This window comes from Zonotrichia leucophrys, chromosome 2 (assembly GCF_028769735.1).
Source record: "Zonotrichia leucophrys gambelii isolate GWCS_2022_RI chromosome 2, RI_Zleu_2.0, whole genome shotgun sequence".
In the NCBI taxonomy this organism is placed as follows: domain Eukaryota; kingdom Metazoa; phylum Chordata; class Aves; order Passeriformes; family Passerellidae; genus Zonotrichia; species Zonotrichia leucophrys.
The window spans coordinates 79,576,868-79,590,026 of record NC_088171.1 but is presented as its reverse complement, the minus strand read 5'-3'; the positions used below and the strand labels follow the sequence as shown (position 1 = coordinate 79,590,026).

Below are 13,159 nucleotides of genomic sequence, written 5' to 3'. Positions count from 1 at the left end.
CAGAAGAGCCTACATTAATATCCAGAGCAGCACAGAGCCAATTCCCTCTCAAAGACACAATAATACCATCCAGCTGGTTAGCAGCTTGTCTTCTCCATACAAGCAATGATGCACGGGATTGACTTCTGTTCTCTTTATTATCTTGAACAGTTCTTTGATGACTCCAGAATTCCATCGTGTCAGTAAACAACCTGGGAGACTTATTTACTTGCCTTTTCTCTGAGTTACCTCCTTCTAAGCTATTAAAGATAGTCATGCCAATTTCCTCTAATTTTAAACCTATTAATTTTACATATTAAAGGTAACGTATTTATTATTTTCCATTGGTTAATGTTTCACAAGAAAGATAAAATCAAGTATGAAGGCTTACTCTAAGCTTTATTATTTAACCAGAGAAAGAAAATTTAATTTGCACAACATCTTTGCAATACCACTAATCATTTCAATAATGGCTATTAGATCTGTTTCAGGCAGAGGCACACAAGCTGTTAATTGGAAATTTTGCTCTCTATTTAAGATATCCCTCAGCTTTAACTCATTCAAGCCATATTATGTCAGCTATGATTAGGCATTACCTCAACAGTGCCTATCTCGCTTTCTCTTAGAAGCTTTCTCAGGTCTACACAGTTGTTCATGTTTCCAAGAATTTAAAATCATATATACACTTTTTATCCAAGCAAAGCATTTTGCATAAAGCATAAAATTATAATTTTATCCAAGAAAATACTAATAAAATATTTCAGGTATTTACCATCTGGCTACCCAAAATATTTCTGATGACAGTTGGCTGTTCAGTGAAAAAAAAAATGTATTGCATCCTAAACTTATATAGTTTTTTCCTAGAAATAAATAAGAAACTTATTGGTAAGTGTGATGATTATTTACAATTGTCCTAAAGAAATCCAGAGCAAAACATCATTAATTTTGCCCATAAACCTTAGAAAGAAAGAGACTAATTTTGCAAAATAACGAGAATTAATGCAAAAATTTTGAAAACCCCAGATGCAATGTGTTTGTCAACTATAATTAAATTGTTTTGATATTTAATACTGTATTTGGGGGGGATGATGCAATTACATATATAGTTCTTAATAATCTAAAAAATACCGAAAACCTCAGTATTCTACTTAGACAATAGGGGTTCTAGTGTTAAAGGAAAAAAAAAAAAAAAGCTCTCCTTTGTATGAGTCTATTCTGTGTGAACAATCATATCAAGCTGTGCTGTGCTGAAAGTTATGGTCAGCTCCAATCCATATTCAAAAGAACTTTAAAAGTAGTGAGCATACTGTGGATCTACAAAAGAATTTTGGACTACATTAATTCCTACTCTGCTGTGCGTACTCCTTCAGAAGCAACCAATTATGTCTTAACCTGAATTTCATTTGACTCATTCGAAAGACAGGAAGGGCTCCCAGAAGAATAAAGGAGGAAGGTTGAAATAAAATCAGAATAGCTAGCACCATGATCCCACCAAACATAAAAGATAGGTATAATAGTTCCATCTGGTGCATTTTCTAAAAAGTTTTTAATAGGTTTTAATACCTAGTCACAGTGTGACGGATCAAATATTTGATAGCAATAAATTAGCTGCAGCAGTTTCAGAAGTAATTTACCTTGATTCATGCATACCTCTATTCAAAGGAGATGTGGGCAACTGAACAACAACAAATGGCAATCCAGCAAGACTGTACCTTGACTAAATGAACCATGGCATCCTCAAAGAAAACCACGTCCATTCCAGTACCACGAACATTCTCATTGTATGCTTGCAAAAACTTATTTAAACGATCCCGTAGCTGATTAAATGAGGAGATTGGTTCATAGATTTTGGGAATATCTAAATTAGCTTCCTCTGGTTTCTCATCTAGAACAAAAAGCAAGTAATAAAACCTTAGCAGTTTAAATAATTTACAAAGGTTCAATGAGGGGACAAGTAAGTGAAGATAACTAGAAGTTTCACCACCCAGAAACAGGTTTATTATACATAATATTATATATTAGATGTACATATGAGAGTGCTGAGTACACCCTGCCTGCAAGAAATGGTAATTTCAGCAAAGTAATTTTTAAAGACAAAATGAGAAAAAAAAACCTAAATAGCTGTCTTTATCTGAAACTTGAATGATGAAAAATGATACTTGTTTAGGTGCTTGGAAAAAAAGTAGCACCAGAGAATGAAGGTAAATAAATACTGCAGTTTAAAATTGCAAATAATCTTTTCTGTAAAAGACAAACAGTCTAAATTGATTAAATAATTGCTCTAGAAAAAACATACCCTTGAAACTAATAACTGCCACAACAAAAAATATATTCACCATGAATTAGCATACATTTGTTTCCTTAGGTGATATAAAAGGCACAAGTCAATTCTCAAAGAAAGGAGGTAACAGTGCCACTGCCTCATTTTTCCATTCATAACCTTAATCATGCTGAAAGGTGACATGCTTTCATTCATAAGAATTCTTACAGCAAATAAAATTACAGAAAAGTTGAGATCATCAGGGACCTCTGAAGGTCATCTGGTCCAACCCCTTGCCCCAGATGGGCCACCTAGAGCTGGTTCTCCAAGACCATGCTCAGGTGGCTTCTGAATACCTCCAAAGACAGACTCCACAACATCTCTGGACAACCTGCACCAGACTGCCACAGTGGAGAAAAAGAAAAAAAAAAAAAGAAAACAAAAGGGATTACTGATGTTCAAGTTCTTCAATAGATTTTATCCAGTATATCTGTGTCTTTTTTGTATTGGGGACCCCAGACTCAGATACAGCACTCCAGGTGTAGCCTTACTAGTGCTGAAAAAGGAAAAGGAAAACCTCCCTTGGCCTTCTGGCTATATTTCTTCTAATGCAGCTCAGGGTGTCGCTAGTTTTTTTGTTCCTACAAGGGTACACTGCTGGGTCATGTTCAGGCTGGTATCGACCAGCACCTCCAGGTCCATTTCTGCAAAGCTGACTTGCAGGTGGGCGACCACCAGTGTATACTGGTGCATGGGACCTTTGCTCCCCAGGTCCAGGACTTTGCACTTCCCTTTGCAGAACCTTATGGAGTTCCAGTTAAGCTGTCTGGGAGGCAGCACAACCTCTGGCATATCAACTACTCCTCCTCGCTTTGCAGTATCTGGGAGCTGGCTTGACGGGACACTGCCCCATCACCCAGACCACTAATGATAGTGTTGAGGATGGCTGGCCCCTGTGCTGACCCTTGGGATACATCATTAGTTACTGGTCTCTGATTAGACTTGGAGCCACTGAACACCAACCACTTTCTGGGCTTGACCACTCAGCAATTTTTAATCCATCTCACTTCTCATCCAGACCATATTTCATTTAAAAATATCAGACAAATCTCATTGAAACAGTGCCAGCAGACAGACATCAGGGGGCTTTTGGTTGGTCATTTGTATTTCCTCAAAAATAATACTGGTACAGTACATTTTGCTCTTATTTACATACATTTAGCTCAATTACTTTCAGGATTTTGTGATCTATATATGCCACAGGATGTATTTTTCTAGTTATTCTAAATCATTCAGTTTTGCTAAGCCTCTTCTAACTTGCAGAAGAAATATATAGTTCAGAACATTATCTTTAATTGGTATAATTAAAATCAATGAAATAAATCATCCAGTAAAATAAGCATTTCCCTAAAGTTTAGCAAAGCACTAGAAGCCAGTGGGAAGGTAAGGGACAAAAAGGTGGGGAAAAGAACTTCAACCCCCAAGTAAACTCAACTGTATTTAGAATACTGTCTGTAACTTTTTCTTCTTTCAAATTTTTCTCCATTTCCTTTCTATTCACCTTTCTAATGCTCATGCAATTTCAAAGGAAAAAACAACAGAAAAACAATAACAAAATTAAAATCCCAAAATACATATTTTAAAACATATTTTAAGAAAATTACATTTTACCACAGAACCTACTCTATCAAAATACACAAATTATTAATTCTTTTTCAGCTGTCCTTTATATTGCATTTTTTGTTTGCTTGAAGTCACCTTAATTTCAGAACTTTTATCTCTATATTGCTTCTGCATAGGAACACTCCTCCAGATTGAATCTAATTAAATTAATTGACTTCTTATTTTAACCTGTAAAAGAACTGGTTAAACTAAAGGAGTATTCCAGGTGGAAATCGATTTCTTACAAGTTGAATAAGACATTTAAACAAATTAAACCTGATAAGAAACTAATATAAATACATCAAGAACTTAACCTGCAGTGATACTTTTACAGTTTTGAAAAATTTAAAATAATTATATCATCTTAACTCTGTTTCTACAGTTTTATTGTTAATGTCCAAGGACAGTATAATGAAGTACAAAACCTAGGAAAGGGAAAACTTTTCCATTATTTAGAGAGGCAGCCAGCAAAACATATTATTTTTATGTCTTGCTCAGTCTCAAGATTCATAATCAAAAGTACTAACTAACAATCTCAAAACCAACTGATAAAAACACCTTTGAATAGGTAGAGGGTCTCGAGATCACTAGCACCACAAACAATTCCTTGGAGCTAAGATGTAAAAGTTGACCAAGATCTAAGTCATCCTGTACTTCTGTCAGGGACAAACATATTGTTTGCTTTTACAACCCAGAGACAAAAAGATTATCTGGTACCAGTAAACATATTACTGATCTCAGCATAGGGCTCTTTGAAGTCAATGTCAGATCTAATTTTTTATATATTTAAGAGCTTAGAAATCAAGGTCCTGCTTGTACACTTCCACCACAATGGGAAATACTAAATGCCATTATAGGAACAAATAAAAAAAAATGACGCTTGTTATTCTTTTCATTTAAAGCCAAAGAAAGGGGGTTCTCAAGGCCCAGGACTTAGGTCCTGAAATCTATTGAGGGCAAAATATAGCCTTTCTATATGAGAGTCTCCCGCTTTGTATTTAGATGAAGCTCCATACTAAAGGGCAGGTTACAGGACAGGTACAATTAATCTGTCACCAAAAAAGGCAATTTTTGTCCTATCCTTTATTCTCCTTTTGTCACTGCCTTCTGTCTACCTCAATTGTTCAAGGGAAGGTTCAAATAGCATTGGCCATTCATGCCAGTCTCCCATTGCTCCACTCTCCATCATTGCAGTGATACCAACACAGAAAACTGAATCATCTAACGACCTTCCCTAAACCCAAACAAATGTTTTCTGTTCTTTTGCAACAATTGATAAATATTCCCAGGTAATTTAGTGAGGTCAGCGACACCACATTTTTGTTTGAAAGACATAAAGGTATTGCTATAAGTCATACAGGTTTTTAAAGAGGTTTAACTAGCATTCAGGAAAATTTGAATTAATAGTCATTTGTTACATTTAATAGTTACTTCCTAAAGAGTATTGGATTAGCCCAGAGACAGTCTTTTTTAATCAGATTTCTGGGGCATGTTACCTACATTGCAATCCTTTATCTACTACTGCAACCCCACCATTTCAGGTCATTCATAACAAATTTCCTTGATCCTTTTGGAATAAAAAGACTCCTGCTCACTATTTGGCAGTTCGGTCTTTCTGCCACACCAATTTAAATGAAAGCAAGGTTCTCCTATACAGACACTGGATATCAATACAGACTTAGAAATCCTATTAAGATAAAAATTTGCCACAGCTGGTGACATAGATTACCTTCAAAGCCACTGGACGAAACAGACACTTTTGATGCATAAATTTAGCATGAATTTTTACAACATATTTTTCATAGTACCTAATATTATCATATCCCCTTGCCTAATTTTATAATTTCCATGATTATTAAAGTAAATCTTTACCAGTTCTTGCAGGTGCATCCCTTAAGAAGTCAACAAAGAATGCATCTGTTTCATGATTCAGCAAAGCTTTCAGATCTTCAAACTCCTCCTCAATGAGTTTTGCCACAGCTCTATGAAACCAATCAACATCTTCTGAGGTTGTGAAACGATCAGCAATAACACACTTGCACTCATGCTTCCACAATTTTATCAGCACCTACATGCAAAAAGGAAAAAAAGTAAAATAATAGAAAGGTGGCATTTCACAGAATCACAGAAGAAGAGTGGGCCAGTTTGGAAGGGACCACAGTGGGTCATCCTCCCTCCTCAAGCAGGATCATCCTACAGCACATGGCACAGAATTGCATCCAGATGGTTCTTAAATCTCTCCAGTGAAGGAGACTCCACAACTGCTCTGGGCAACCTGTTCCAGGGCTCCATCATCCTCCCATTAAAGAAGTTCTTCCTCATGTTCAGGATGAATTTCCTGTGAATCAGTTTCTGCCTGTTGCCCCATTCCTTGGCACCATCAAGCAGAGCCTCGCTCTGTCCTGACGCTCTCCCTTCAGATATTGGCAGATATTGATGAGGTCTCCCCTCAGTCTTCTCATTTTGAGGCTGAACAGGCCCAGGTCCCTCAGTCTCTCCTCTTAAAAGAGGTGCTTCAGGCCCTTAACTGTATCTGCCAGACACACTCCAGGAGCTCTATGTCTCTCTTGTACTGAGGAACTAATTTGGCTTGCAACAAAATGATACCAACTTTAAAGGTTTGCCTTCATTTCTTAACTTAAAAATAACATTAACATTAGAAAATAAATAGTTCTTCAGAAGAGGTACCTTGATCTTCTTATTCTGCCCAATAGGAATTTAAGATTATATTCAGTTAACTATGGAAGAAGTTTTAATCTAGTGTTCCAAAGTAAGGCGTACGAAGATTTTATTTCCTCAGCCCTAAAACCACATCCATACCAGTTAACATGTTTATGTATTGATAAACCACTTTTCTAACTGGTCATTAAGTAGAAGATGGGTGAAAATATAAGCATCATGGCAATAATTTCATGGCAAACACAGATAGCGGTCCCAGTGCTACAGCCAAAGCAGTTGGAGAATAACAACAAAGAAAAATGTTTAAGTGTTTATATTATCCCTTCTCCACATTCAATATACCTTTAAAGTCCTTCCATTTGGTCACAGGATGAAGAAGGAGAACCTGTCAGGCTGTTAATATCAGCAGCACTCATTTTAATCCTATGCTATTACCATACAATAGTAGAAAAAATTCCAGGTACTCCTTGAAGACCTTTGGTTCAGCCTACAGAACTCTGTACAATTGACGCATCAAGTCTCAGAATTAATATATAAATTTATATAATAGTATTTTGACCAATTGGTTTTTACACTTCAAAAGACATTAATAGTGTATACACATATATATATAATCTAAGTGTTCCATGTTTTTGCTGCAGAAACTAAAATCCATTCTGAAGTTTAAATTTAGATGCAGTAGAATTCAGGAGCTTATTGAACAGGGACACACATTGCAAATGAACCGATTATTTAACAAATTTTACATGTTTTCCATAAGCATTGCTTTTCCAGCACTACATGTTTCACAGCTCTAAATTACTTTTCCTTAAAAAAATTAGAAGAGAAATAATATTTTACTGGAAGAAAGATGGATTATGGAAAAAGAAAACATTACTAATACTTCTTACTATTTCTTCCTTTTAAACCATAAGCCAGAAACAAATTGTTAGATTAGACAGAAATTAGGCAGTAACTGAAAGTCTCAAGACAGTAATGGAGAGGAGAAACTATTCAATTTTTTAATCAATACTTGAGCATTTTCATAGGGTTAAAGTAAGTTCAATGCCTCTCACTTATTTTCTCACTTTTAAATAAACTAACATTTGTTAGTAATAGGAAAAGCAGATAGAAGCAAACTGTTGTGGCAAAAGAAGTGGGGATTGTCATCATTTTGAAACAAAGCTGTCATTTCAGTTGGTACTATAAAAGCTGGACTAAAACACCTTTGCCTCAAAAAATCCACTAAGGTGCATTTTTTTAAAGCAAATTCAAAATCCAAGATAGACTCTCATCCCCTTTCCTACACTAATTATATCCAGGTCACTGATGTGCTGCACTTACCTGTGGCTCATTGATCACTTCCGATGTAGTGTTCAGCATTCCTTGCCAAATCCTCGAGAGGTCTCGAAGGTTGAAGACATAATGAAACTTGGCTGGTGTGGGCAACATCTTTAGCTTGGTAATCTGCCACAGTCTGCGTGTCAATGGAACCAATTTGGCTACTGTTTTCTTCACATTGTGTGAAAATCCCCGCTCACTACAGTAGTGTCCTTCTCCAATTACACCTGTGGAAAGAAAGGTTGCCAAATCAAAGGCATGTTAGCACAACACTAGGAGCAATGATTGTCTGAATCTTCTGTTTCGCTTCTTTTTCCAATCCTAAAAACCTTTTCAAATTTGTTAAAATGGCTTTCCGGTGTATATTTAAATTTTGATTCAGCCATTCTTAACACCATTCTGCCACCGGCTCAATGGCTATTTAACTTTTAATTAACAGCATATTAAAATGTTTTTTCCTCATAAATCAGTTTCCACTGGCCTTGAATAACTAATCTCCTGCTAAAATCAGTATGATCCCATTCTTTGAGAAAGTCTAGCCTTTAGTCACTTATTCTTAGCAGCAGTGGCACCTGAGCAACTGTCCAGCATTGTCACTAAAACAATACCTTCTTGTCATTCTTATTAAATCTGAGAATACCAAGAATTTCAGAGACATGACTGGATCTGAACAATTTACAGATTGATGATGTTGCAGGTGGGAAGTGATTACTGAAGAAAAATGCGCTGGTAAATCAGGGAAAAATTAGGCCTCAATTTTAACAATAATGTGCACAAATAGAATGATATGGGAAAAACAACTACTATTTTAAAAAATGAGATGACTACAAAGCTGATTTCCCTTTACCAAAAATTTTGTCAATGGAAGAATTGGAAGGCAGAGTACAGTTGAACACTGAAAATTGTCTCTTCAGCCTCTGTGGAATATCATTGCGACCTCCCCCAGGGTGGATCATGGCAGCCAAAAACTGAATGTCCACGATGCTGGTAAATTCCCCAGGTTTTTCCAGGTTATACAGTCCTTTCTGTTCCATCAGTTGCCTAACTATCTCATTAGTCACCTGTAAAATAACCAGGTTTTATATAAGACAATATTATACCTACAACTGAATGGAATACAGAATGTAAATGTTGCATTATTTACATGTATTATACATGAATTTAAATGTTTGAAATACCTAACAAAGACTATAATACTCTCCCTTATCTCTCTGTTTATTTGCTTTGGGGTAAAAATGCACAGCAAGGAATAAGAACATTTAGTAAAATCTAAGGATAAAAATCATGGAAGTACAGAGGTATCCTCATTTAGAACTAATCATTCACATGACAATTTACTCTCACTTGAATGCGACATGATTTCCATTGCTGTTGGAAACACTTCTGCCTTTTAAAACAAAATTTCCAGTTTCCTAATTAAGCCCAAACTAATGTATCTTTGCATCTTTTTTCTCAAACAAGCCCAAACTAATGCATCATGCTGCAAATGATACAAAATATTTGTAATAAGTTTCACATGTAACAATCACAAGCATGTTTTTCAAGTTGAAATAAAAGAACTACTGCCTACTACAAAAACATGCAAGACCTTTTTCTTTAGCCATAAAGGGATACCCTACATTTCTGTTTGACAAGCTGAGAAAACCCCACAGAGAATACATCCTATACCTATACTCCTATAGAAATTCTAACATTAATTTCCAAAGCAATGTACTTCAGAACAACTTTGTCAATATAAATAAAGATTACTTCCATTTTGTCTGAAGCAGAGAAGACACTTCTTACCTCTCAGGTTTCACAGTATTTTCATTATTGCCCACAATGTCAATTTGCTATCACAATTTGTGTACCAAAGACTTCCTTTTTTTAATTATAAAATGAGTGTTGTTAAAAAACATTATTAAAATTATACAGGCATGTTCTAAGGAGCACTCAAACTGCTTCTTGCTGTTAGCATATTTATTTTCAATTAATTCCTGACAAATTAATGTAGATGGGTTCTTTTAAAAGACTGTTTAAAATTAAAGTACTACATATCAATTTTACCCTATTCTGAATGACTGAGAAGCCAATTTTACAGTGTAGCATAAAAACAAAGAAAACCTTTTGTCTTCTTTTTTCTTCTTTCACAAACTGACCTGATCTCCCCATTCATTGATTACGGGCATGTTCACATCATCAATGAAGACTGTCATCTTTTTGCCTGCAGGTGGACCATAAGTTGGGCCCATGCGCTTATCCACATAGCTTTCTATTGTACGCTGTTAAAAAGCAATTAGCAGCACAGTCACAAAGAGCACTTCATTCCATACATGATTCAATCACTTAAACATGTTGATGTCCCTGTTACATAGAATTTTACTAAGTGATGTTCAGACAAGGCATTTGCTGGAGGTAATTGCACTAGTTCAACTAGAATGGCTAAAATCTCAAGTTATACAGCACCAGGCTGGTGTCTACAGTAGAAACCATGCCTAACACTTGCATAAATCTGAATAGGTTTCAAACTTTTATTTTATTCATTTATTAGCAAAATTTATGACTTCTAGCAATAAAGATTAAATTGAAGACATAATTCTGGAACACCTTTCCAGCAGGTATCAAGGTACTTCATAAAAGCATACATCAATAATTAAATTCACATATATAAATACACTTGATGAGATAATTATGCCTAATGGTAGACTTGCCTTTACTGTTCTTCTCATCATCTTTCCATTTCTCTGTTCTTCTTAAGTTCCAGTTTTTATTTACTCTATCCTAAGTGAAAGTTCACTTAACCATACATAATTATTCTTCAGTATAAAACTAAATATCTGCATTCTTACACCATGCCTAGCTCCAATTTTGTACAAGTGGCATCAGGTAGACCAAGGTTATAATAAGCTAGAGTAATTTTAAAGCACAGATCACAACAGAATGTTTTGATCTAGATTGTTAACGGAGAATTGGCTTAGTCTTGCACATCTATTTCAGATACCCTGATGATCAGAATCTCACCTATCACCAATTAAATCTTCTTTTCTTTTATAAAAATATGTTACTCTTTGTTTATAGCCCAATAAATAGAGGAAAAAATCCTAAGGAAATTAAGACCAAAATTACATGTTTGTATATTACATAAAATGTTAGTAGTTTCTACTATACTATACAGGCAGATGATAGGTGATTCATTAAGCTTATAGACAGCACTTACAGTCCAGACAGTGCTTTGGCCTGGCATACCAAACTGCATTAAAAATATTCCCCAAATATATTGCCAGGAGATTAAAGACACTTGAAATAATTCAAATTAGATTGGTAGAAATTTGGACAGGCAGTACAGTTCAGGATTTAAGCATTCTAATTGTATGTAGAGCAGCTGCCCTGCATGTGTTACTTTTTTAATGAGTTATTGTAATGACTGAAACTTAAATTGCAGACAGCACACTTTTAATGACAGATTGTTGTGGGTAGCACTTCTTTTACCCATGGTGTTTAGTGAAATCTAACAGCTCTTCCCAGTTAGTGAGAACAGATATATTTGACACAAAAACATAATAAGAAAAAGACAATAATAGGCATGTTATTGTAGAAGTCCAAGAACAGCTTAATAGCTACTGAAAAAGTTTAAAGGAACAATTTTTTTACAGAAGTCTTAAATCATGCTTTAGAACACTTGGACTATTTGAACAGGTGCTTTTTTATTGTTCAGAACCACTTTCAGAAGAATCCTCCTGGCAAATTATCAGAATATTCTCTGAATCCAACTATCTTGTATGAGAAGATTAATCACTACTATACCTGAAAAATTAATGGGGTTGTTGCAGATGAAAAATTCAAGCTCTTAGTTATGTGCCTTTCAGGGTTATATTTTGACATAAAACCTTTGATTATAACAGTCTTTGCAGTTCCTTGCTCACCAATTAGCAGGACAGCCTAGACAAAGACAATATCGAAATAAGATGAAACACAAGAGCTGGGAGTCTTGGCAAAGGCTCAACAGTCCCATTTAGCTTTTAAACAGAAAAGAAACTAGAAAAGTTATGTAAAGTGAACTTTTCACAGGAGACATGTAGAAGTAAAATAGTTAATGTCTCATAGATTTTTGCAGGCCTGACAAGTTAAAAATATTTGCAGTTAATGGTCATGTCATCCAGCACAATCACACTAACAAGGAGAGGAGTTAATTATTTGAAAAAGGGTTTAATCATCTAGAGACTCAGTATCTGTAAAATTTCAATTGCTTATGTGGCACAGTTCTAGTGAAGAATAGCCTAAAGCTACATAAATTCTGTAACTGTCCCATGCTGGCAGAGTTCAATCAGCAGGGTCAGATATGAGCCTCCTGACCTATGTGCTTCTCTCTCTCCCATCAGTACATGAAAATATTGGTTCCATTCTGACTGATCTTGGCTGTAATTACAGTTACTTCCACTGCAGAATGAAGGGGCGAGGGGAAGACAAAGTCTGGAAACAATGACTGTTCAAGAGTTCAAGCATATTTGCATGAAAGTAGTTTCTGGAAACACCCTCTCATATCTAAAAAAAAAGAAAGAAAAAAAACTTCTTCCTTTTCAATGACATACTTCACTGCTAATCCAAAACTTTTGTCATGTGTTCTGTTAGCAGTACTTTGATATGAACTATAGAAAAAGTACCTTGCCCTGTTTTGCTATGGTTTCAATCAAGAAATCCATTCTCACATTGTCAACATTAGGCACAAGAATTGAGTCATACTCTGGGGTGCCACTACTGGGATATACATACTCTTCAACACGTGTATTCCAGTGCATCCATGTACCTAATAAGAAAGAAATTAAGTAAATGTTTTAGAAATACTAGGCATCATCACTTCTTTTTCTTTTCCATTCAGTTCACTGATCTGTCTAGGCTTCCGTCTCACATACAGCAATCCCTCTGTGTATTCAGACTAAAATTTATAGAATCATTTAATCATAGAATCCCTTAAGTTGTATCTAAGAGGCTTACTCCTCCTTCCTACATAAATTTTGACAACGACCAGGATTATATGTTCACTTGAAAATTCATCACCACAAAGTCCATGCAGCTTTTGTATCAATTATATCCACATTCTGACTTTTCACTGGAAGAAGAGAAAAAGCTAAACACAATTCCACCAGTAAAGTATAGCCATAAAATGAAACTTGCTAAGGGACCCAAAAGAAGGCAAGCTATAAAATTCTTCTGAATGAATTCTCTTTAAAAAAAGCACAATTATAAAATAACTTTTAAATTTTACCCCATATCACCCTGCTG

The 13,159-nt window shown here is 35.3% G+C and overlaps 1 protein-coding gene across 1 annotated transcript in view; it reads right to left on the bottom strand.

The window, feature by feature from the left end:
- DNAH5 (dynein axonemal heavy chain 5) overlaps window positions 1–13,159 on the bottom strand; it is a 116,447-nt gene that overhangs the window by 37,409 nt on the left and 65,879 nt on the right. The window contains exons 46-52 of the mRNA XM_064705499.1: window positions 12,541–12,683; window positions 11,684–11,818; window positions 10,039–10,161; window positions 8,748–8,961; window positions 7,904–8,127; window positions 5,774–5,969; window positions 1,692–1,864 (exon numbers count right to left, since the gene is read on the bottom strand). Coding sequence (XP_064561569.1) covers window positions 1,692–1,864; window positions 5,774–5,969; window positions 7,904–8,127; window positions 8,748–8,961; window positions 10,039–10,161; window positions 11,684–11,818; window positions 12,541–12,683 — 1,208 coding nt within the window. The remainder of the gene's footprint in view (window positions 1–1,691; window positions 1,865–5,773; window positions 5,970–7,903; window positions 8,128–8,747; window positions 8,962–10,038; window positions 10,162–11,683; window positions 11,819–12,540; window positions 12,684–13,159) is intronic.